We start from the raw sequence: 24,362 nt of genomic DNA on the forward strand, positions 1-24,362 counted from the left end.
TGAATTTATCTTCAGCCAATTTGGCCGTAATTATCCAAATTATTATGTAAATAATGATTTTGAATATATAATGTACATTAGGTTGTGGGCCCTACAACCTATGGGCTTTATATAATTTTGGGCCTAGGAAGGGCCTTTAGTGTACGCATGCCGCACGCTTCCTTTTTCAATCCTAATTCGGCTTCTGGAGAACTGAAGCATTCATCAAAGTTCAATCTTACTCTCGTGACCTCATCTCTCTCACTAGGGCTTTTCCTCGCCTTCTCTCTTCGCTCGTCCGATCAAACGATCGTCCTTTGATCCTTTCCCTTCATCTGCTACCCTAGTCTCAGAAGCGAAGACAGCGACGCCTTCTGTTCTAGAGAGCTGAAGTCTTCTCGATCTCTCTTTTCATACTTCAGCGGATCATTGATCATTGCCGCTGTCGCCGAGCAATGGAAAGTGTGATCAGCAGGATCGCACCTAACCTCTGTTTTAAAAATATCGTCTGAATTTACCATTCCGATGTCTCCGGACCTCTCGATTTGTTAGGGTTTCTGCACTTTGTCGTCTCCACTCAAATCTAGGGTTTATTTAATATGTCTCTCTCACTCTGGAATCTCCTCTCCTCGCTCTCTATTCTCTCTTTTAACCGACTCATCCTCCTTTCCTCTCCTCTGCACCTCTAACCTCAGAAGTGCAAGACGGCTTTCAGTTCTGGAGAACTTAGGCTACCTTTGAACTCTCTTTTACATACTTCAGCGGACCATCGCGGCTGCCGCCGAGCAATGGAAACTGTTTTCCGCCGTCTCCAACTTCTGCGTCGAAAATCTCGTTTCGGATGTATCCAGGGACCGCCGATTTCACTCCCGAGCCAGAGCCTTGCATAACGGAGCTATTACGTGTATCTAAGGCTCTCACCGCTTGAAGCCTGCCAAGGGCTTCGTTTCGTCCACCGTGACATTGAAAGGTACCTGCAAACACATCTGTTTCTTAAATCTTTATTAAATACCTTGAAATTGAAGATATTTAATATTTGTTGACTTTAAGGTATGTGTTTGTTGGACTTGTGTTAAGAACTGAATTGAATATGCTTATAGTATCTTACTCAGAATCGTATAGTGAATTTCTTGTTTACTATACGGAACTCAGATTCTTTAGATGTTTTCTTTTGTTTCAATTCACCTTTTCTTCTTGATTGTAAAATTTGATTAGATCTGGTGAACTGGTTTAATCGAATCTGGCAAACTGGTTAATTCAGATGCCTTAGATTCTCCCGTCGTGATAATCCTCGCGTTGTTCTTTTGGCAGTTCACGTTTTTCTTTTGTTTATTTTTAATTAAATTGCAGTAATTAGTGAAGGGATTAATTTGATTTTCTAGGTCTGTTCTGTTGTTGATCTGCCTAATTTTGTAAGCATATCCATCCTGATAGGTTGATATTCTTTTAGTGAGCTTATAAGTTACATTTTCAATAGCATGTGTGTGTTTGTGTTGACAATTATAATTGCTGTTATTATCTTCTAGATTAGTCTACTGCTTTTGTTTATGTACCAGGAAGTTTGTCGATGAGGCTAACAAAGTGTCGATGAAAATGAATATCTGCATGTTAAGTGACTAGTTGTCTTAGCTTCTTGTGTAGTCTTGACTCTCAATGAGTGCTGTTATTGGTCTGACAAGAAACACTTTTTCTTATTAATTATGATTTATATTACATGCATTCCAATGTTTCTACATGGCTGATGGCACAAGATATTTTGTTGTCCTGTCAATTGGCAGAAAACGATTGACGAGTTGATGGGCTGTGATTTCATTATCAGGATCAAAATGTAAATGTAAAGTAGAATTAGATTGAACTAAGGCTGAACAAACTTTTTTGAAGAAAGAAGAATTTTACTGTCCTGACACTTGATTATATTTTTTCAGTGGGCAGTCATTGCATAGCTAGGGCAGTCCTACAGTTCACTATCCTTGAATCCTTGCACTTTTTCTTTAAGAAAATGCAAAGCCAAATGAATATATAGAATTGAACATCCTCCTTGAAACTTACTGAATTGCCTTTGATTGAGATGGCACAAAGTAACGAATTGCATATACTAAATGGATCATTTATCCCATGCGCTGATTTGTGTTGGTTGTACTTAGCCGAGTTTGTAGCTGAAAGCAAGTTATGAACAACGTTTTAAACAAGATTGAATTCCAATTTAATTTTTCCCTAAGCCTTTAATGGTTGTTTTCTGTTTTCAGATGAGTTACTCTTATTAGGAGTTTTGATTTATGTGATTATATGCAAGCTAATAACTTATGTTTCTCCTATTTTTTGTTTGATTGATGATTCCCCAAAAAATACCCTAAGAGAAGAACTTGTGTCAGTTCAAGTTTTTCTATTTTTCAATTTCTGAAGCCCACATTTTTATTTTATTTTATGTTTATCTGTAAGAACTCATGGATTCTCATTAACTATTTCCCGAGATCACTTTGGCATGTTTTATTGGCTTTTGCTGATACGCAGTATTATTTACAATGTGGGGGGGAAAAAGTGGTGCAAGAATGCAAGATATTGATTCTCTTTTAACAAAGCCCCTCAGTTTTGCAGTAACATTTGCTCCTTCTCTGCACATACACTTCAAAAACGGTAAAATTAATCTCTGGACCGGTATTTCTTTTATTAATTGACTATGTTTGACCTTTAGGATGATAGCACAATTGCTTTCTTATTTTCTGACCATTGCTATCTTTCAGAAAATAAGCGTCCTTTTTTTACTTTTTATTGATATTAGAGAAACTTGATGAGTAAATCAGTTTAATGTGGCCCTATTTTGGCTGCACTGGGAGTAAGTATATGATCTTGTTAATTCTAATTCAGTTATTCAATATCTATCTAACACGCATAATCATTATACGTTGTTGCATTTGTAACTAGCTTATATTCTGATGTATATACTTTGATGCATTGGAATTTGGACAGTTCATAAGTAGCTTTTCAATATATCTTGTTCTTGTCGCATATTAAAGTGAGGTGCGTTAATTCTAATTCAGTTATTCAATATCTATCTCACACGTAATCAGTAGACGCTGTTCCATTTGTGAGTAGCTTATATTCTGTTGTATATACTTTGTATTATTACATTCATATTACTTCTTTTTTTGGAATGAATGCAAACTTTTCTTTGTCCAGCTTACTCTAGCTTGTTTGGTCCTCTTAACTTAGGAATATTTTTGTCTATGATTTCTTAATCAATTGGTTTTCGTTAATTTTACTATTTTAATGTTTCTTTCTAGTTACCTAGCTAGTTGTTTTATAGTTCGTTCTGTTCTTATTAATTTAGTATTTAAATTAGACTTAGATTGAACTAAGGTTGAAAGAGTTTTATTGAAGAATTTTACTGTCCACTATCACTTAACTACACTTTCTCAGTGGGCAGTCATTGCATAACTATGAGCATATTACAGTTCAATATCATTGAATCCTTGCACTTTTTATTTAAGAAAATGCAAAACCAAATGATTATGTGGAATTGAACATCCTCCTTGAAACTTAATTTCATTAGATTGAGATGGCACAAAGTAATTGCATATACTAAATGGATCTTTATCCCATGTTTTGATTTGTGTTCGTTATAATTAGCCGAGTTTGTAGCTGAAAGCAAGTTGTGAACAACGTTTTAAACAATATTGAATTTCAAATTTAATTTCTCCCTAGGCCTTTAGTGGTTGTTTTCTGTTTTCAGATGAATTACTCTTAGGTGTTTTTATTTATGTGATCATTATGCAACCTAATAACTTATGTTTTCTCCTATTTTTTGTTTGATTGATGATTCTCCAAAAAAATACCCTGAAAGAAGTTGTGATAATTCAAGTTTTTCTATTTTCCAGTTTTTGGAGCCCGTGATTTTTTAATTTATGTTTATCTGTACAAACTTACGGATTCTCATTAGCTCTTTCCTGAAATCACCTTGGCATTTTTTATTGCTGACATGACATATTATTGTAGAATGCGGGGGAAGAATGCTAGATATTGATATTCTTAATTTCTTTCTAACATAGTCCACAGTTTTGCTCCTTCTCTGCATATAGACTTTGAAATCGGTAAAATTAATCTTTGAACTGGTATTTTTTTTTTTGTTCCGACTTTGTTTGGCCTTAGGATTATAGCACCATTGCCATCTTTCAGAAAATAGGCATCCTTTTTACTTTTTTTTGCTGTTAGAGAAACTTGATCTAGTAAATCAGTTTGATGTGGCCATATTTTGGCTGTACGGGGAGTAAGTACTAAGTATATGATCTGTTTAATTCTAATTCAGTTTAATATGCACTTGTACGAAGTTTATATTCTGATGTATATGCCTTGTGTGCATTGGAATTTGGACCTTCGTAAGTAGCTTTTCAATATATTTTGTTCCTCAATATGTCGCATACAAATGGAACAGTTTAATTACACGCGTAATCAGTATACCATGTTCCATTCGGAAGTAGCTTACTTTGTATATGCTTTGTATTATTATATTAATATTACTTCTATTTGGAGTGAATCAAAACTTTTCTTTGTCCAGCTTACTCTAAAGCTTTTTCGGTGCTCTGTCTCTATATTTTTTCGTCTATGATTTCTTAATTAATTGGTTTCATTAATTTTACTATTTTAGTGTTTCTTTCTAGTTTCCTAGCTAATTGTTTCTAGTTCGTTCTTTTCTAATTAATTTTGGTATTTCTATTTTTTTTCCCTGTGTTAGTGGCATGTATTTTCACTATCATTTTGAGCACTTGTGTTTTAGTCCCAATTTAATGTCTGTCATGGGCCTATGCCTCTCTAGATTATGGACCTTAGGTAATAATTGAACCAGGCTCAACCAATTTCCTGGCCCAATATTCACTCGGCTATTTAAATGTCCCTTGGGCCTAATAATTTGAACAAATTTTGCCCATTAATGGAATTTCGGCTTATTCAACATGGTCTCTAAGCCCAATAGAAAACGGTATGATCCAGAGGCTCATCAAAAATAATATGGGTTTTGACCCTTAAAAAACTACTAGGGCCTTCATCCCATTAAAAAAGAAATTGGTCTTGGGCCCATCAAAGATGATATGATCTTGGGCGTAATAAAAACAAATGGGCCTTCCACTCAATAAAAACGAGTGGCCCATCAGAAAGAAATAGGCATTGGACACATTCAATAAAATGGGCCTTGAGCCCATGAGTATGTTAATGAGTCTGGGCCCATCAGAAACGTTATGGGCCTTGGGCCCAAAATTAAGAAATGGCATTAGGCCCATCAAAAACGAACTGGGCCTGGGGAGCCCATCAAAAACGATATGGGCCTTGGGCCCAATAAAAAACAAATGGGCATTGGCCCATCAAAAAAGTAGTGGGCCTGGGCTCGGAAAAACAAATAGGCCTTGGGCTAATTAACAAACTAATTGGGCCTTGCGTTCATCAAAAAGATATGGGCTTTTGGCCCAATTAAAAAAGGCATTGGCCCATTAACAAATGAAATGGTCTTTGGGCCCATGAAAATGACATGGGCTCTTGGGCCCAACAAAAAACAAATGGGCCTTTGACCCATCAAAATATATTGGCCTTTGGGCCCAGTAAAAACATTGTGGACCTTAGCCCATCAAAAAACAAATGTACCTTTGGGCCCAGTAAAAACTATATCGGCCTTGGGCCCATTTGCGCATCTCGCCTAATACTTACGGCCTTTTAATATAGGCCTAGGGCCGAAACAACAATAGCCCAGTTCATTATGGGCCTTAAGCCTAATCTAATGTTGGCCTCAGGCCCTTTAAAACAAGAGACAAGTACAATCAGAAAGATGTCCACAATATGGAGCTCAAGCCCAAGTGTAAATAAGGCTCAATCTAACGGGGCTCTTTTTCTGGGGTAATTTGAGTAAAAACTAAGAGGCCGTGATTTTCCCACATGAAAATGAGCCTGAAGCCGAAGAAAAAATTGTCCTCGGGCCGAACTGAAAATGAACCTTTAACATGGGCCTATGTGCATTTAAATTTTTAAATAACGTTGTAGTTGTGATTTATTGGGCTACAGAAATGAACCAAAAGGCAAAACCCCAATTTAAATGATATTGGACAAAAGTATTTTTGCTTTAAACCGTATTGGCAAAATTTTAACGTGGTGAATGACCGATGCAGAGTACAATATAAAGCAATTATAGACAATGAAATAATTTTTAATAGAAGAAAAATTTTGACTAGAAACGCCTCCACTAGCTGAGTAAATGATACAACTTTGAAATGACAAGAAGTAGAGTGTTGGGCTGGACAAATGTTTTGGTGTGTCAACTGTCAAGTGGCAAGGTTAGAAAAGGATGGATAACAGAGGCAACACCACAAGTTCACAAATTCCTAACAAATCCAGGATTTGCTTGAAGGGTAAAATGAAGAGTAGAGTAGAATTAATGGAGAGAGTTAAGTGAGGGGGTCATGGGAGGGGATTACCTTGACTCACCTTTACTTGGATAGGAGGTAAAGGTGGAATCACTCCACCCTCTTTAACCCTTCTCACTTAACTCTCAAAAACATCAATCCAAACAAGCTCTAAGACTTAAGAGGTGACCAAGGGCGTATAAATTGGTATATCTTCTCAAAATATGTAAACAAAAGATGAATTCTCTTTCGATTAGGTTTCTAGATCATAAAATATTAGCCTTAAACAACCAAAGTCTTCAAACAGATTTTTTTTATATCACTGGTGCAAGAGGGTTTACCCTTTTACTTACAGAAAGCCGAGGGCATGAATGAGATTGGCTTTAGGGGAGTTCCTTACTCCAAGCTATCATGTCACTGCATCAAGTTCAGCTTAAGGAGTAAACTAACACCGTGCCAAAAGTTCCTTGTTAATCTATGACATTACTTTAAGGTTTAAGTAAACAAGTGGTATGGTCTCACATATCATGCTTTAGCTTTATAAACTCAGACAAATTTTGACAGCTAATATGCCTGATCTCATATTTTTTCCACGATCAAATAATGTTCAGTTAGGCAAGTACCAACCTTGTTCATAATTACGGAACTACCAACCTCTCTATCCTGATGCCTCGGCTAGTCCAGAGAGCAAATCAAGAGTGCCTTTATCATACTGAGCCCCAGAAGAAATAGAATCAACCTACGCAAATTTCCAGCCAATATCTTTAAGTGGGTAGGGCATGAAGCAAAATCCAAAATGAAGTCAGCGAAGCAGATTATAATATGATGCTTCGAGATAAAAGAACAAAAGCTTGAAAGCTAACCCCATAAGAGTTGGGGGTATGATAATGACTTGAAAAAAAAAAGTTAAACAACACCCGTGTACAAGGCTCCCACAATGGAAGGGGTTAGGGACAGACAAGATGTACGCAGATATTTACCCCCACAAGAGAGGTTGTTTCCAAAGACAGGATTTCAAATAATAAAGACTGCAGGAAGTTGAGATACATCCACACAAGAGTTCCTAACTAGCCCATTTAATCATCACAACCACCAAAAACTTAGAAGCAGACAAAAATGTTAGACGACAAATAGCATCTTACTAGAATGAATGTGATTTGCTAATTGTGAAAATATAGCATCCAAGAACTAAAAACCAGCTCCAAAATTCATCATACAAAGCTTTGCCTAAAAAATCAAACTAATGCAAAAATGAGGAAAAAAGAAGAAGCAAGAGATCCATACGTTTCTTCTTCTTCTTTTTTTTCCATTTTTCCAAGATACTGAAAACATAACACTCTCTCTTTTACAGGACACAGGTGCATTCCATGTGGCAATGCCTATACTCACCAATGATGAATTTCAGAGACCCAAACAATGCAAAACTATTCTATGGAAACCCTTCTGTTGCCACATAATTTTCCAAAAGAAGATACCAGAGGACAACGCAATTTGAAAGACAAAAGAAGCATAACGTATGGATAATCATGCAAATGCCAGTTCCATTGCAAACAACAATCACATTCATCATCATCATCAAATACGTATCCCAAACTATCATAATCAATATGTTAAGGGTAGGGTACAAGAACCCATATAAGACATTAGTAATATCCATGCCATGAGTTTTCCTTTGCCATTTGTTCTTATCGAGATCTACAATTTCATCTATTCTATAGAGTTTCATATATTCTATAGGGTCCATGCCTTTTCTTATCACATTTCAGTACATCCTACTTACATTCTTTTTAACTCTACTAATACTGCAATAATATCTTCTACATTGTATATGACCAAGCTGCTTAGCATATTTTCTTGCATCTTATTTTGATTGGCGCTACCCGTATCCTAGATCAAATCTTCTATTTTGATAGTTTCTTATCCCATCACATCACATACAAATTATGTAGAAAAACGAAACGCAAAAATTAAAATGCAATTATAAATGGCTAGAAGAAAAACAAAAACAACAATAATCTACATACCAGACTTTGTTAAACCTTTGCCAATTGTTAGGTCTGGTTGATATTTAGAACCAGTGCCTGAAAGAAACAAACCATATTATTTGATGAATCATACAGAGCATATTGTCCAGTCAACCATGGATGATAAAACAAAATAAATAAAAACATACATGCATTTGGGTGTACGACTATCACCTTGTAGACATTTGGGGATGAGGTGGGGACAACTGCTCTGAATGTAGAGATGTCCAGCTTCTAAAACTAGAATCAGAGTCCAGAATTCATAGTGAGACATCCTTAGTTAAAGAAAAGTTGCAAGGATTATAGAGATGATAATCTATGGGGCCCAAATCATCTCCGAGCAGTGTAATTAAAAGCACAAGGGTTGCTTAAGGCACAAGGCGTGATCACCCCACACTATATTAAAGAAAGATTTACATCAAAACTATGCATTATCCAGCATAAATAAATCAAGAATGACATCACTTTTAAAAAAGTAAAGATCTAAAGCAAACCTCTGTGTGCATTTTCATTCTTTCACTTCTGTGTATCTTTCTCTCCCTAAAAAATGGTCCAACAATTCCCATTTTTCCCTGCAGAATTGAAGCGCTTCCCTTTAGGATTTCACACAAATGTACCTACTATTAAAGAATTTTTGGCACTGTCGCTTCCTTCGAAAAGTTCTTTGTACATGTTCCGTTCTAATTTCTAAAGTACAAATCTCTCAGCTGGACCAGCTCCAAATTACAACTTCCAAGCGGCAAGCCCAGTCAGGGTTGTGATTTGAAGCATAAAATAGGCTCAGTTGCTCTGGCACCTTAAGATCATGGCCTTGTACTTCATATTATTCCTTTAAGGTCCAAACAACAGACAACAAACAAATAAACAATAGTTGTGTTCCTTGGCACCTTACACAACACTCACAAAGGTGAAAGCGCCCGTGACAGAAATTTCTCCGAGTAGAACAAATTAGTATAAGTCCAAACTCCAATGTTACGATAAAACTTGTCGATTTAAAAGGGCTAAAAGTACAAGCACGAGTATCAGAGTTCAAAATTGAAGAGAGTTTGTCCATTGAAATGGACAAACTCTCTTCATATTCACCAGCAATTATGATACCAATAAGAAAGAAATTGAACGATGTGCCTGAACATTAAATCACCAAATCACTTAAAATAAGATTAAATTCGGGAATAATCATTGCTTGCTCTGCTATTTTCTACACACATTTGAAGATATTGCTTTGAGTATACACCTCTTTATTCTATCAGATTGAGATCATCCCATTCAGAATACAATAAATAGATCATCCTCAATAGGAAGTGAGGATGCTCACCTGTTCTGTGGATGTAAAGTTGCAAATATGGAAAGAGGTTCTTCTCTGAATTTGAGAGTTGCTGCCACTTTGCAATTAATGGAGGCATAAAGTTGTCGAAGGCTGCAAAGAATCGAGTTAGTTAATGACAAAGTTTTTTTGGATAGAAAATGTTAAATTCATTAAAGAAAGAAGTATACAAAAAGTAGGACAACAGATGTTGTCCAACCTATGAGAGATCAGAGCAAAAACAAGAACTAACAGTAACAAAAGTGACAAAGTTGTTTTCATAAAAAATTCATGATGAAATGAGGAGAGATAAATCAGGATGAAGAAGCACAAGGAAGATGCCTAAAAATAACTTCTAAGCGTTAAGCTAACCCTTGACGCATTGCCTTCCCGGCTACAAGGCCAGGATAGTAGAAGACTCGGAGATCCTTTAGCATATTGCCTCTCCTGCCCAGGCGACTAGAACGTGCTGAGCGGAGGAGATGGAGATGAGAGAATCTGAAGGAGAAAGCCAGAGAGGACGTGAACAAAGAATGTTCATGAAAGCAAAAAATCTTCTGATTCGAGGTTTTAACAAGAGACTAGAGTTGTAATATAAGACAAATAATGACCTAACACCAGGAGAAAAAACAAGGAATACAAGAAAAAGCAGAAGAAGCATACTCACGAAAAAGAATCCGTGATCGAAGACATAGGGAGGAACCACGGCCCCATACTCTGGTTCGGCTACAAGGGCCCGATGATCGTCGACTCAGACTCGAAGATCCTACTTGAACCAAATAATTGCGGAGCCATTCTTTCGCGCATGGCCTCTCGCAGCGGACGCGGAGAGAGAACAACTGAAATATAGAGTGAAAGCAGCAACGGAGTCAAATTATAGGTTTAACAAAAGATTAGAGTTCATGACACAAGAAAAACCTAAAAAGAATTGAACGACAAAGAAAACTCTAAAAAGAATATAAGAAAACGCAGAAGAGTCATACGCACGATAAAGAATCCGGCGATCTACGCGGAGATCCTGCTTGATCGAGAGAATTACATAGTTGCTTTCGTTGTCGGCTCGGCGATAGAGCAATTGCATCGTGTTCTCCAGGGAGGGAGATGGATGTGAGAGGATATGAAGGAGAGAGAGTGGTTGCAAGCGAGAGAGATCACGGACAGAGGGAGTGACCAAGAGAGCAGTAACGACATTCAAATTCTAGGTTTTAGCGAAAGATTAGGGTCGGCATGTGCGTGTGAAACTATGAATCAGAGTGAATGTGGAGACCGTGGACGAGAAAAAACGGAGAAACAATAAAGCCAGCGTAACGAACCACTGCCGTGTATGAGAACTTGGGATAGTGACTGCTTCGGGTTTACGCAGCCGGGCGGTGCAAATAAAGGGAACGCGCGTGCGCGCGTCGCGTCTATTACTTGCCTATAAGCGGGGAATTGCGAGGTGGTGATTACAAATTCCTTTAGCTGTTTTACTTCTCAGGTCTAAAGCAAAGTCCTTGTTGAATTCTGGCACAAAAAGTACTGGGATTTTTAATGTTGAAATTAGACAAAAGCCAAAAGCTTTTCACATGCATTTGCTATATCTGATTTGTGAGTTATTGCACGGATTATGAATTTATCATAGTGATAGGGGTTTCCAACTTTCCATATAGAAAAGAGAAGAAAAAACTTAATAGTTTTGAGGTGTACACGATCTCTCGCGCATAATTGATTCCACTTATAGTTCTAGGCCTCTGGCCTTGGAATTTAAATTTCCTAAATTGTTTATCTTAACTGACTTCGGGAGAGCACATAAAAAAATTTATTTGATTTTAATCACCTAAAAGATCGACTAATTGAATGAGCTATCATGTGAAAGTTGATATAGAAGAATTTGCATATGATAACAATCGCCATTTGTGTCACCTCACTCCATCCCTACAAAATTACAATAGCCATTTCTCGCGTGCAATTTACCAAACACCTTGGCTACATATAGAAGCCATTCATTCCACAGAAACTATAGTAACCCTACACGTCCATCACCAAATAAGAAATAATCATATCAAGACTCCAAACAATCATAAGCAAATAATGGACTTTACATATTTGCTTCCAACTGTTGTGTTCATGTGCAGCCAAGAAATGAATAAAGTTGGGAAAATGAACCTTGAACTAGTTAAATCAAATGTGTGCTTCTTGGCATGCTATGCGACTTCAACTAAAGGTATCTCATTAGTCATTATACATGCCAAACTACTCTTCAAGCATACTGTGTTTGAAGAAAGGATTTGCATACAAAAGCAAAACAGATTTTATCATTATCAGAAGGAACCAATAATTGTGTGGATATTAACTCAAAAGGACCATACTCTTAACTATAATATTTTAAACAAAGCCTCTCTTTTTTTGTCCTTGTGGAAAAACGAATATATAACCATACACAAGCAATCTGCTGGTAGAAATTCGAATATAAACAAAGCCAACCAATGCCATAAATGGAAGACTTTCTATAAAGAACCACCACAGCATGAAAGTTATGAAAGGATAAAAAGCAAGCAACATATTCAAATTCAAGGAAACTAATCAAGTTTACTAAGGGTCTGTTTGGTATCATTTTTGTTTCTTGTTTTTTGTTTTAGTTTTCAAAAAATAGAAAATAAAAACAAAAAATATTGTTTGTTTGTATTTTCTGTTTTTGGTTTTTATGAAAACCAAAAACAGGTTTTCAAAATTTTTGAAAACAAGAAAAAAAGGTTTTTTAAAGTTTTGGAAACAGAACTAGTTACATTGATTATAGATTGCACTTTCTTTAAGAATTCATATTACAAATTGCATAGAGATATAAAGACAATGATCAAATATACTTTGAGTTATTGTTTTATTTCTTATCTTTTTTGCTTTCTACTGATGTTTTCAATGGTGAATTACGTTGCAATAGACACGGCAAAGGCTGCAGTTATGAAAAATGTAATGGTGTGGATATATTCCATTATTATGAAAATAAAACCATAGACACACTCTTTTTTTTCCAGTTTTATGCTTTCAGTTTTTGTTTTCAGTTTTAAGTGTTCGTCCAAACAAGTTTCAATTTTATGTTTTATGTTTTTGTTTTCAAAATTTTTGGAAGTGATACCAAACACAACCTAAGATGGCTGAATCCACGCTTAACCATGGCATTTTGAAGTGCTCATAGTTTCAGTTTAAAGTTGAAGAAGAAGCATTAGTATTATGACTTAAGCCTCTATAATGGCTACATATACAAGCTGATGATGTTAAAATATAACTGAATCCTAGGGCATATTGAGAATGAACTTTGAAATTCTCCCAATGTTTTAACATATTTCCTTTCTACACAAATCTCAACAAACATGAGGATCGATGATCTACATCAGTATACTATCGTGTGTGAAAATTGACATTAGACATTGAAACTCACCCAGCCTTCTTGTTTGATTTGAATGTAAGGCGTGACCGTGGCGAAGGGGAAAAATGAGTTGGTAGTTGGGGCAGCTCTGTGTCCCCAGAAAGCATTCCAACCACATCTTTCATTGAGGGGCGACGAGCAGGTGACTTCTGCAGACAAAGCAGAGCAATTGTGATGCAAAGATGAGCTTGTTCTCGATCCAATGACTGAACATTCTTATCAACCAAATCAAGAAGCTTCCCAGTGCGCGCAAGAAGGCGTGCCCATGATATCAGATTGGCACGCTGGAATTCAGACTTGGGCGAGCCTGCCACCTGAAGGGGCCGCCTCCCGGCAATGAGAACCAGCAACAACACACCAAAGCTATAAACATCACACTTCTCAGATATATTATCCCCTCCACCATATTCAGGAGCAACATAACAAATGGTGCCTCTCATACTCGGTGTACTACTAATGCCACCACTATTAGGAATCTCTCCACTGATAGAATCACGGCTATTGCCTCGACCTTTCAGAAACTCTCCACTAAGCCCATCCAACCACCAATCTATACTACCACGACTACTACTCCTATTCTTCTTCTTTCTACCGACATACAATTCCTCAGCTCTTGGCCACCAATCTTCTTCGCCATTGTTGTCACTGACTACCCCTTCCTTCTTTTTCTTCTTCTTCCTTTCAAGCTCCCCGCAGTATTCCTCCTTCCACCACTCTCTTGCAGGTCTTATATTCTCCTTCTTCAAGTTTTTCGTGGCAATCTTGCTGTCCTCATCTAATGAAAGCCACCAATCAAATCGCTGTTTATGCCTCTTATTCTTCTTCTTCTCCAATTTCCCAGTTGCAACATTACTTGACGAAGAAGCTCCAATCCAATCACTCTTCGGTCTCTCTTTCTTAATTTCTGTTCCTATCCATTCCATAACATAATCCTTTACTTTTCCATTCTCTGAAGTCCCATTCTCTTGCTTCCACCACCAGTCTTTCGCTGAAACACCCTTGCTCATCCCTTTATTGCTCTTTTCAGCTCCAGTACCTAATTCATTAACACTCTCAACACTGGCACCATCAAAACTATTTCTCCCCGGAGATGGCACTATGCCAACTGTCTCTGGTGAGGCAGTTACAGCATCTAGGGTCTCCGGCGATGTTGGATCTCCAGAGAAGCCCTCCGGGGACTGACCTACTCCCAGACTGAATTCCTCGAACCCCGTTGTTATACTCTCTGTATCCTCCACTACAGATCCATAATCCTCTAATGCACCACCCCCGTTGCTCTCCAGCTCTGCCTTCTTTGCCACCTCTAATACATCGTTCACTTTCCCCCCGTCACTCTCGTCCACTGTAATTTCATATTGATTCTCTGATTTCAACCGCGCCAAACCAAAATCTGCAATCTTCGCGGAGAATTGCCGATCCAACAGTACGTTACTGGGCTTGATGTCTCCGTGAATAACCGGCGGGTTCAAATTATGTAAATACTCAATCCCCTTCGCAATATCAATTGTAATCGAAAACCTTTTCTTCCACTCCATCAGCTCCGCACACTTTCTGTGTAACAACGCGTCTTGTAAGTTTCCATTTTGTACAAGTTCATATACCAAAAGCATTCTGCGGCGCTTCCTGTCGGAGGAGAATCCAAGGACGGAAACAACATGGGGAGAGTCGACCTTGGAGGCGAAGAAGAGCTCGTTTTGAAACTCTCGCTCTCCCTGGAGGGAACCGGAATCCATGACCTTCACAGCAACTTCCAGGCGGTTAGGCAGGGTGCCTCGGAAGACGGAGCCAAAGCCTCCCTGGCCGAGGATGTTAGAAGACGAAAAAGAATTGGTGGCATGACGAAGAGAAGAGTAGGAGAATCGATGTGGTGGCTTGGCGTCGGAGGGAGCGGTGCGCTCCCGCCGAACTTTTCGGAAGCAGCGAAGGACAAAGAATAGGAAGGAGCAGGCGGCGGCGAGTGGTGGTAGGACGCCTTGGCGGTGGTGTGGGAATTCTGTGGGGGAGGGCGCAGGGGAGAGTGTGACTTGGTGAACGATCAATGGTGGAGGCGGCCCCGGGGGTGTTGGTGGGACCGGGCGAAATGGCATGGTGGGATTAATAAGCTTAACAACGAAAAGAAGTGAAAGACGAACTTACAAGAATTCTAGAGGGGGAAATTCCATGACTGTAAGTTGAAGTCCCCAATCGGCGAAGAAGCCCTCCGGCTCTGCTTGTGTGTTTTTCCCTTTTTGCGTCGACGCTCTTAACAGTTTAACAGCCGTTTTTGATGCTCTGGAATCTGTCGGTTCTCCAGACTTTTAATGGGTTTTATACGGTGACGTTTTATGTTCCATCTCTTGGTTCGCATATGTGGTCGACCTCTTTGTTAGCGAAAATCAAATCCCTCTTTTTTCCCCTGAAATTTAGCTAATAAAAAAAACAAACAAAAAGGAAATATTGTAGCTTGGATATAAAGATAAATGTTTTCAGCATTAAAAACTTAGGAGATTTGAAAAGGAAATAGAGCATAATTTTAATAATCTGGAATTACAGAGATCATCAACAATTTTTTGTGAGAAGCTATAGCCTATAAGAATGGTTGATCTTGGTAATTAGTGGTAATGATTGCTAATCTTCCCTAATTGATATTTACAAAAAGTGAGGAGGAGGAGAAGGTGAAGAAGAACCAATCAAAAGGAAATTGAGTGCAAGAAAACCTGGTTTAGGTTAGATGCTGATAAAAGCAATTAGAAAGAAAATGGGGGGTGGGTGGTTCCTTTCAGTTTTATAACTTTTATTATTTGGCCATTTCAAAACTCCTGCCCTGGTTTCAAACATGGTGACCCACACCAAATACCAAACCATTTTGGGGTTTTCCTCTATTAAGTTTGACCCTTTGTTCTCTCTCTTCATACTCAGACATCTGAAAGCGACTCTTTGCTACCCCATTTACGTTATTAAAGATGGAAATTAAGCCATATTTTGTCTTATCTTTGATGTATAAGAACCAGTAGTGCACGGTGAGGTCAACATTGGGTTTTTAATACACTGTTTTCAAATGGCCAGTTTCAACTTTGTTCAAAACAGCCAAATGTTCAACCTTGCCTAGTTGGCTTATCATTATCATTCAAATCTTTATCTCAAAAATTTGGGGAGAACATCATTGAAAATCCATCAACCTTGCCTTGTTGGCTAGTTTAATAAAATTGTTAGTTTCAAATAATTGATTCTTTAGTGCATTTTACCCCTGGATTTATGAATCAGGTAGTAAAATAATACCTGTTCTTTATGAGAAACCTTCATGTATTCGAATTAAAATGCTCTTATTCTCCCTTTTGTCTGAAATTTGTCTTATATATACATTGAATGGTATTCTGACAAAAAAAGGTCGTACTGGCAAATATTTGAACATTTTGGATATGTCCATAAATTTTATTTTATCTTGGGGACATTTGAATATTGATTACACATTGTCTGCATTCAATTTGTTCGTTTTAAGTCAGACTTTACGGTGCAAGCAAATGTCGACAATATGATAATTTATCAGCAAAGTGAAGCTGAACGCCTGAACCGACCAACCGGCTTGCTCTTGCTGTCCGCCGAGCATCACGTGCTAAGCCAAACCATGTTAGTGCTTCCAAAAAAAAAAAAAAAGCGTTAGAAAAGGAAATTGCCTTTCATGTGGACTAAAACAAAGATAAGTAGTGTGCTGGTAGGATAGATTCCGTCAGAGGAATTTCAACTGTTCGTAAAGGCGCAAAGGCTTGTCTAATTCCTTGGCATTATAGCAGTTTAGCACTGGTCATGCAACCCAACCGTAACCATGGATCTCTTTCCATATGAACACACTGTATAGAAAGTGAAATCCAGGGCCTCCAAAAGTACCCAAGTCCCAACCAGGCAACCCCTACAATAGGCAATTACTGAGCTTTCCACACACTCGGAATATAAATAATCCATGCAATTTTTGGCACGATTTCTGGGTTTCATTTTATCTTGCTGTTGTTCCCTGTAAGGTAAGAATAGAAGTCATTAAGTATATATACTTTAAATTCCACACCAGCTCAGCTAACTATTAACTGCTACTGGTTGTAGCAGTCCACAATGAAACTGATGAATTTAAGAATATACAGTCTATTAACAAAAATGTAACATGCAGAATCTTCCAAGAACTATATTCACCCAAAGAACTAAGAACATCAATACTAATCATACTCTTCTAACCCACTGAGCTTCCCAGTTCTCCTTTCAGATGCTTCTTATCCAAATCCATAAGGAAATTTTTTTAATCAAGTATAAGCTGATAAGTGATGAGATCCCTGATAATGCAGTTCCATCATTTAAGGGTACCTAAACATCTACACGCCAATGATTGATTGACTGTAAAGAGAGACATGGAACAGTCTGAAATAGATAAAGTAATCTATTATTCACCACCATACCAGAAACCTATTCTTAAGGGAAGAAAACGAGATAATAAAGAAAATAAATAAGAAAAGAAAGGATCAAGGGGTTAGTGAACGGGGGCCTCTCGCCTCCTTTCATCCGGGTATTAACTCCTCCTGGTTGGTGAGAGAAGCGGGGAAGACAACCTGTTGTTCCTTCCTCTACCTACTTTGCCAACTATTCACTCCTACCTTCTACACCCGTGTTAATGATTCCGGAAGTTCTTCTCCTAGCATAGTAACAATTCCAAATTTACTGTTTTCTTTAAATTTTATTCCTTAAAACATGTGAAATGTGCATGTTATTTTCCTCTTCCCTAAGACCAAAAAAGGACTGGACCAAGTTCATATTAATTAATCAATGTCATGTTACCTCCTGAACTTTCTCTCCCATCAGCTCAGCTCCTCTTCAAATCTACAACAATGACACTGATGTTATCAGAGCTTTTTCTACCCAAAGCAAGGCGAGTTAGCAGTGCAGCAGCCAGTACACTACGTGCAGGATACAATGCACTGGACTTCTCATCTTCCATCCGAGGACCGGCACTGAGGTTTGCAGGAGCACTACCTTCTCGCAGACACTCGCAAGCCACTTCACACGCCAAGTCACTTGACAAAACATCCCACAAACCATCACTAGCGAGAATTAAGCAATCGTCTTCTGGTTTCCTTTTTGTTAGAGTTGTCTCAGGCTCTGACGTCACAATTGGCTTTAAATATTTGTCCCCTGTGACAAAAAACACAATTAAGAAACATTATCCTGATCTTGAAATTATAAGCTTAATATCTAATGAGCTCTCCAACAACAGTAATTACCCAAGCGAAACAAATTAATGAGTTGGACCACAAGAGCATTCACCCCATCCCTGCCGAGGATGGTTGAGGTACAATCAGCAATCCCTTAATCACAGTCAGGTATATTATCATTGAGGCACAGCAAATCGCAATTTAATATGCACCAAAATGACGGTGCAATCTCCTAGTTTTTCCTACCATAAAATTTTCAATCAAGGATCGAGAAGAGCACCATTACTAAAATAAGTACCAAAATGGAATAGATGTAATGTTAATTGGCTGATTTTGTTTCCATTAGGTTTGAGCCAGGGTGAGGTTCAATTCCCCACATGCAAATATAAAATATATCACATAAAAAAATAAAAAGTATAGCTCATAGAGTCTCTTTTCATAGTAACAGAGATGCCACCACATATGAGAGCTGCATGCATGTGTCAACCTTATCTATATGCGGAGCTATGCAAGATCAATATCAAGAAGGTAACACTACTGATAAGAAACCATGCTGACAGACCTATCTTACGAATTAGCAACCCATATGTGCAAGATTGCAATGATCTGACAAATTCCACAATCATCTTCATGGTTCTCCATTCTAGAATGAATCAGACATCGTTAATATCCAATACGAAACAAATTTTGAAAAATGACGACAAAGACGTCGCTGCGATTTTTAACTTTTAAGTTTAACTCCAAACACTACATAACGGGCAAGTTAATGCTAGAAAACTGGAAAAAAAGAATCACACAGCGAGTAATACAAAACTATCAAAAGTTTGTAGTGGAAGTTCTTGTGAGGATCTAGCACTCAACTTGGCAGCTCCATGGTTTGACCTGATTGATACAAATAGACAGAATGCCTGATGAAAATCCGCAAGACCCATTTGGCTTCCTATTTCATTAGACTGCTCCAAACAAAAAGGTGTGTGTGCGTAAAAAGGACTGTGTTAAGAAGATGAAATGTTACTTGAAACCCGATGCAGCCAAAAGAACAATTAAAACAAGAAAATCCCAAGCCATGAGAAGAACAACTATTTATACATTCAATTACATTCTCAGTAGCGATAAAGGAATCAGGAAAATTAAGACATGCATATCTAGTCGAATACAAAATTTAAAACGTAGTACCAGTATTATATAGATATGGTCAGTGCACAGTCAACACAAAGTATTACAACCATTGGTAGACATATTGGACATGGAAACGGTGTACATCAATACATATAACTACATTAAGTTTGGCAATTACTTTACTTCCACAAATTTGGAATTTGTATCATTATATGCTCCCTTTAATTTAGAAGTAAATTAAAAAAAAATTGCACTCCTGCACTTAAAAACATAAAAAGAACATAGATTTCACGTCTTGCAAATTGGTTAATTCCTCTGGAAAATTCTATATTAAAACTGTATGAAGAATGATACATTCCTTGGGAAAGGTCTATATTAAAACTGTATGAAGAACTTCATGATGAAACAACACGTGTAAATAAATGTAATGAAAACTTTTCAAAGAAAAACATGCAATTCTTCTTTCCATGGTAATACAACATAGACGAATGATTATCAGCTCCCAACTAACCAGGCACAATTCAGCCCATCATATTACGCGTTCAACCCAGAAATTTTCCAATTTCTTCTACAAGTTCTAACAGAAAGTAGAAGTTACATCACTGACATCCTGGCATAATATTAATATCTCAATTTTGCATAACAATGGAGGAGATCTTGTAGTTTGATCAACTTCTACAACGGAAGATAATCACAGAATTTCTTTAATTCATCTAAATAATTCTTTAAGTCAAACCACCAACGATTCTGGGAACAACCCAGACTAAGTACAAAAGAAAATGTAGCAACTTATTCTTGCCTCAAAAAGGGTGCCTCACAATTCACAACCTTGAGTCCTGCTGACAAAGCATCTGCTCTGCAGGAAATTTCTATGTTACCCGCGCTGCAAAAGGAACTTCAATTCACCCTGATATCTTCCAGATGGGGGATTAAATCAAATATTGGAAATAGCTCACGACTGTTACCAGCTAAAATAGATAGTAATTGCAAGAATTAAGACAATAATAGATCATATGCCTTCAGTTTTGGGAACAGTCACTATATACGTTGCTTGCTAATATGTTACCACTAATTTACAAATTAAAGCACCTCACAGAGGAGTATAAGTTCAATCTTACACTATTCTAATTAAGTAAAAAGAATCCACAAGCAATCATGAAATAAATTTGGTATGACTTATGAACACACCATTATCTAAACAAACCAAACCTGCACGATAACAAGCCAAATGAATCACGCAATTCATAAGTGGCTTTATTACTCTGCTGTTTTAAGTCACCATAAGGGTAAAAAAAAACTGCCATTGTGCTTGTGAAGTAGCCCAGTAACGGAGTCATATGAAGCTGATTCATAAAGTGCAAGACAGTATGGGCATCCATTGGATGTGAAAATCTAATTCTGACGTGGAGACTAGTAATTTACCAAAATGTACGAGCATCAAACATGAGAACTCACAGATAAGATTATTGCCCACTAGCAACTCAAAAAAAAATCAAGATTTCCCAATTAGATACAATCAGCAATAACTTAATTATAGTTTCCAATTCAATGCTCTCCTGAGGTCAAGACATTATACTGCTTACACACCTTCAATGAAAACTTCATCATCTTTATTTTTCCCACATGTCTATGATTTAGTAGCACAACTCATTGGAAAAAAAATAAGATCATAGAATTGAATGGTGAGAAAGCCAATGTTCAAGTAATATCACTTGTTATTCAGGAACAAAAAGATCAGTGGCACCGTCAATAAACCATAAAATATTCTGATAGTAGTTTAACTGCATGATATATACGTTAATTTTAACAAAACCATATCAAAGAAAATATCATAGGTCCTATAACGTTGGACACTGGGACATGTCCAGCATTGTATACATCACGCATTAGGAAATTCCATCATTAAAACAGACATAGTAAAATTCACGCGCTCTCATGTGTTATTGTGACTAAACCAGGTTATTCAATAATTTAAAATATATTTGAGTAACCCTTTCAAATGCAGGATATATACAGGTAATGTGTAGTATAGGGGATCATGCTAACTACCTCTTACAGTTGCTCCTTATGTTGCAAGTAATTTTCATTTACACAAGAATAAGAAACATGCATGCCTGGATTATTTTTTCTTTAATTGATTACCTATCGCTCTAGACATAGCAAGAATGCCTTGAACTCGCGCTCCGTTCAGGAAAATGACTTGGCCCCCAGCAGCTTCAATCCTTGCAAGTTCATCTGATCTATCGGGCTGAACATACAAAAAGAAGCATCCCCAAATGAGGAGAACAACTTGATTTCAGTGTTTAACATGTGGAAAAAGGATAATACGGGGTAAAAGATCAACAATGTTCAATGAGCTGAGAAAAATTGTACTTATTTATAGCTTTGGGAGTCACGAAGATGTTTGGACACAATGCATAAGACAATTACGGATTTAAAATAATGAAAAAAAAATCGAGATGTTATGCGCTGATCAAAAGTAACATGACACGATAAATTTCCTAGATTCAAACTAGTATCATTGGGCAATGGTCACATACAATTATTAAAATTCACATGGTGGCGAGCCCAAAGTAAGTATTTATTATTCTTAATGCTAGAACATGCCAACAATGTAAATCACAACAACTCAGCAGCACACCTAAACCCAAATTACATGTAACAGCTCAGTTAACCACAAGTATCAAGTTGCCCATAAAATTTAGTAAAGTTTAAACCCAGAGACAACGTCTGCTAATTCATCAAAAACATTTCATGCACCTATGTTCCAATTTCCACACAGGGAATGGCATGGCCTTACCCAAATTTGTCAGTAACGTAGTCAAGGAATTCCCTTCATAAAATCACAACGGTTCGCAAATCCTACTGAGTAACACAGTGCGGAAGTAAAAATTGATTGGTTAGTTCACAACTAAGCCAACATAACTCGGAAAGAAAATTGAAAGAAACCTCAAAATATTATTAATTCATCATTCTTTTTAACGATACTGTTCATGCCTTTACATACGCAACAAAGACAAGTAATCTAATTATACTAAAATTAGGAAAACATCTTAAAAGAATACAAAAATGAGGAACTAACACTAAAACTACTAATAATTCTATAAAAGGTATGCTTCTAATAAAGAAAATAAATAATTAAACTAACTCTTTAGTATTCTATGAAACGATTAACCATCATTGAGCGTAAGAATGGGGGTGAGAATTTGTGAATGCAAGTGAAATCAAAAGCCAATAAGAACTCTATATTCCAGTTGCTATAAAAAAAATTGTAACTATACAAAAGGTCAATAGAACTAACCTTATGATCAAAGCTGAGCGGAATGGCCCTCCCATTACGGCAGAGAACAGCCCGTGAGTCTCCACAATTAGCGATCAGAATGTGTTCAGCGGTTAACACGGCCACCACGGCGGTGGATCCTGCAAGCTCAACCTCCATCGGGTGGCATCCACACCGATAGCCCATGCTACCACACACACACGTACTCAATGCCGCCTCGTCCATTCTACGGAAAGTCCTTTTCATCACTCTCCTCCACTTCTCTTCAAATTCCTCTGCTCCTTCATTCCCGCCATGTCTTTGGAGCTCATGCTTTTCTTTCGTGCTATCAAAACCACCAGCATCACCACTTACTCTACTCCACGTGCAGTCCAGGCGCACCAACTCTTCCTCCATCAACAGGTGCATCCTCTCCCTGCACAATGCTGCCACCTGCAACCATATATTACATAACTACTCTCGCCTTCATCGAAATGCCATGAGTTCAACAACATGAACAATAATAAATAAGCGGTACAAATTAATTAGATCAAAATACGTGTGGAGGTTTTCATTACGTGAGAGCCTCCATGACCATCATATACAGCGAAGAAATGCACGGGTTGCTGTAAGCTAATCTCAGGTCGGCAAAGGTTCGTCCGTATAGATATGGCGTCCTCCATCTCACTTGACCTCCCAGCTACCGACATCATACCAAATACCGGTTCTGCCACCGAATTCTCACCCGGATCCACAATGACACCGCCGGCAGATGGCGCCGATACCGAAGAAATCGTCTGGTAACCGGTCGCCTCCTCGGTATGAATCCTCTTCCCTTTGGCTACGCAACCTGAGCTCTCCTTTATATTCCCCTTCCGTTCTCGAGTATCCGGAGGCGAAATAGACTGTGAAGACATTCGTCTCATCTCTAACATCCGGCGGCGACGCTCCCTACACTTCCCCGGCGAATCTTCGTCCCTGTCGCTCATCAGTCTCCTGTAAATCTCCGTTATTGACAACGTTCACGAAAACAAAGCTTCTGCAACGTTTCGACTTCCTCTTTGATCATATCAGGCGATGCATAGAACAAACGAAAACACACCATATAGAGAAGAGAAGAATCAGTAGCCTTTTTTCATCCTTTCCTAGAAAACGTTTTGTGAGACGTAGAAGAGAAAAGGCAACGTGTTCTGTGCTCTAGAGTCTAGACACGCGTCCCTCTGAATTTTGGAAACAGTTTCTATGACCTTTCTCTGCCTAGTCAATTTCAAGTATCGCGATATATCGACCTTTACGAGTCATTGGAATATGAAACGTGTCCAAGGAATTCTGACATGTGTAGACTGTAGTCAAGGGCAGTGATAGTTTTCCAAGTGGTCCAATAAGAGACTCGCACGTTGATATGTCAAGGGGAGAGCAGTGGCCCACGTTTGGTACGTTTCAGCCCAATGAATTTCTGCGGCCCACTCCAAATTTTTGTGAACCACAACATTAGCGAATTTAGGAAATTTATAGGCTTGATTACTAAAAGTCAAACCATATTAATTGTTTTGTTAGGGCTTTGTTGCGTGCTTATGATGAAGACCAAGGTACACCAAACCTAAGAATGGGAGGCAGATCACCACGAGTTCCACACGCAAGGTTAGGGGTGACAAAAAATCAGTTTCATGACATGACGGTTCTTCTGGGTCGGACAACAAGATAAAGTCACGGGTCCAAGTCCT

The 24,362-nt window shown here is 37.9% G+C and overlaps 3 protein-coding genes and 1 long non-coding RNA gene across 5 annotated transcripts; 1 reads left to right on the forward strand and 3 right to left on the reverse strand.

The window, feature by feature from the left end:
* The first annotated feature begins 151 nt into the window (after positions 1-151).
* On the forward strand, positions 152-4,020 carry LOC120004494. Its single transcript, XR_005469552.1, has 2 exons — positions 152-949; positions 1,536-4,020. It is a non-coding gene; the product is annotated as an uncharacterized LOC120004494 (long non-coding RNA).
* Positions 4,021-6,545: 2,525 nt separating this feature from the next.
* On the reverse strand, positions 6,546-10,767 carry LOC120004192. The gene is made up of 7 exons (XM_038853463.1): positions 10,633-10,767; positions 10,354-10,525; positions 9,699-9,800; positions 8,558-8,623; positions 8,384-8,440; positions 7,644-7,738; positions 6,546-7,098 (listed from the first exon to the last, which is right to left on the reverse strand). Exons 1-7 carry the CDS (start codon positions 10,765-10,767, stop codon positions 7,018-7,020), a joined length of 708 nt encoding a protein of 235 aa, XP_038709391.1. The 3' UTR covers positions 6,546-7,017.
* Positions 10,768-12,234: 1,467 nt separating this feature from the next.
* LOC120003978 (receptor-like serine/threonine-protein kinase At4g25390) lies at positions 12,235-15,814 on the reverse strand. Its single transcript, XM_038853158.1, has 2 exons — positions 12,809-15,814; positions 12,235-12,257 (listed from the first exon to the last, which is right to left on the reverse strand). Exon 1 carries the CDS (start codon positions 15,174-15,176, stop codon positions 13,098-13,100), a length of 2,079 nt encoding a protein of 692 aa, XP_038709086.1. The 5' UTR covers positions 15,177-15,814; the 3' UTR covers positions 12,235-12,257; positions 12,809-13,097.
* A 651-nt stretch (positions 15,815-16,465) lies between these two features.
* LOC120003707 (probable protein phosphatase 2C 75) lies at positions 16,466-23,850 on the reverse strand. 2 transcript variants are annotated; one of them, XM_038852755.1, is made up of 6 exons: positions 23,217-23,656; positions 22,681-23,091; positions 21,522-21,627; positions 18,823-18,903; positions 17,887-18,240; positions 16,466-17,077 (listed from the first exon to the last, which is right to left on the reverse strand). In XM_038852755.1, the coding sequence occupies exons 1-5, from the start codon at positions 23,625-23,627 to the stop codon at positions 17,912-17,914; spliced, it is 1,338 nt and encodes a 445-aa protein (XP_038708683.1). In that variant the 5' UTR covers positions 23,628-23,656; the 3' UTR covers positions 16,466-17,077; positions 17,887-17,911. The 2 variants fall into 2 exon arrangements, with proteins under 2 accessions (XP_038708683.1, XP_038708682.1); XM_038852754.1 differs by lacking the exon at positions 18,823-18,903 and having other exon boundaries at positions 16,468-17,077; positions 23,217-23,850.
* Between the last annotated feature and the right edge of the window lie 512 nt (positions 23,851-24,362).

Source organism: Tripterygium wilfordii, chromosome 8 (genome assembly GCF_013401445.1).
Source record: "Tripterygium wilfordii isolate XIE 37 chromosome 8, ASM1340144v1, whole genome shotgun sequence".
NCBI lineage: Eukaryota > Viridiplantae > Streptophyta > Magnoliopsida > Celastrales > Celastraceae > Tripterygium > Tripterygium wilfordii.

Excerpts from the sequence above, each read along its gene's own strand:
- LOC120004192 (XM_038853463.1), bottom strand. The coding sequence starts at position 10,767 with ATGCAATTGCTCTATCGCCGAGCCGACAACGAAAGCAACTATGTAATT. Across the intron at positions 8,441-8,557 it reads CATCCCCAAATGTCTACAAG|GCACTGGTTCTAAATATCAA; the intron begins GTGATAGTCGTA and ends TGTTTCTTTCAG. Across the intron at positions 7,099-7,643 it reads AAAAAAGAAGAAGAAGAAAC|GTTGATTCTATTTCTTCTGG; the intron begins GTATGGATCTCT and ends AAATTTGCGTAG.
- LOC120003978 (XM_038853158.1), bottom strand. The coding sequence starts at position 15,176 with ATGCCATTTCGCCCGGTCCCACCAACACCCCCGGGGCCGCCTCCACCA.
- LOC120003707 (XM_038852755.1), bottom strand. The coding sequence starts at position 23,627 with ATGAGCGACAGGGACGAAGATTCGCCGGGGAAGTGTAGGGAGCGTCGC. Across the intron at positions 18,904-21,521 it reads TGCTATGTCTAGAGCGATAG|AATGGAGAACCATGAAGATG; the intron begins GTAATCAATTAA and ends GATTCATTCTAG. Across the intron at positions 18,241-18,822 it reads GTTGCTAATTCGTAAGATAG|GGGACAAATATTTAAAGCCA; the intron begins GTCTGTCAGCAT and ends TTTTTGTCACAG.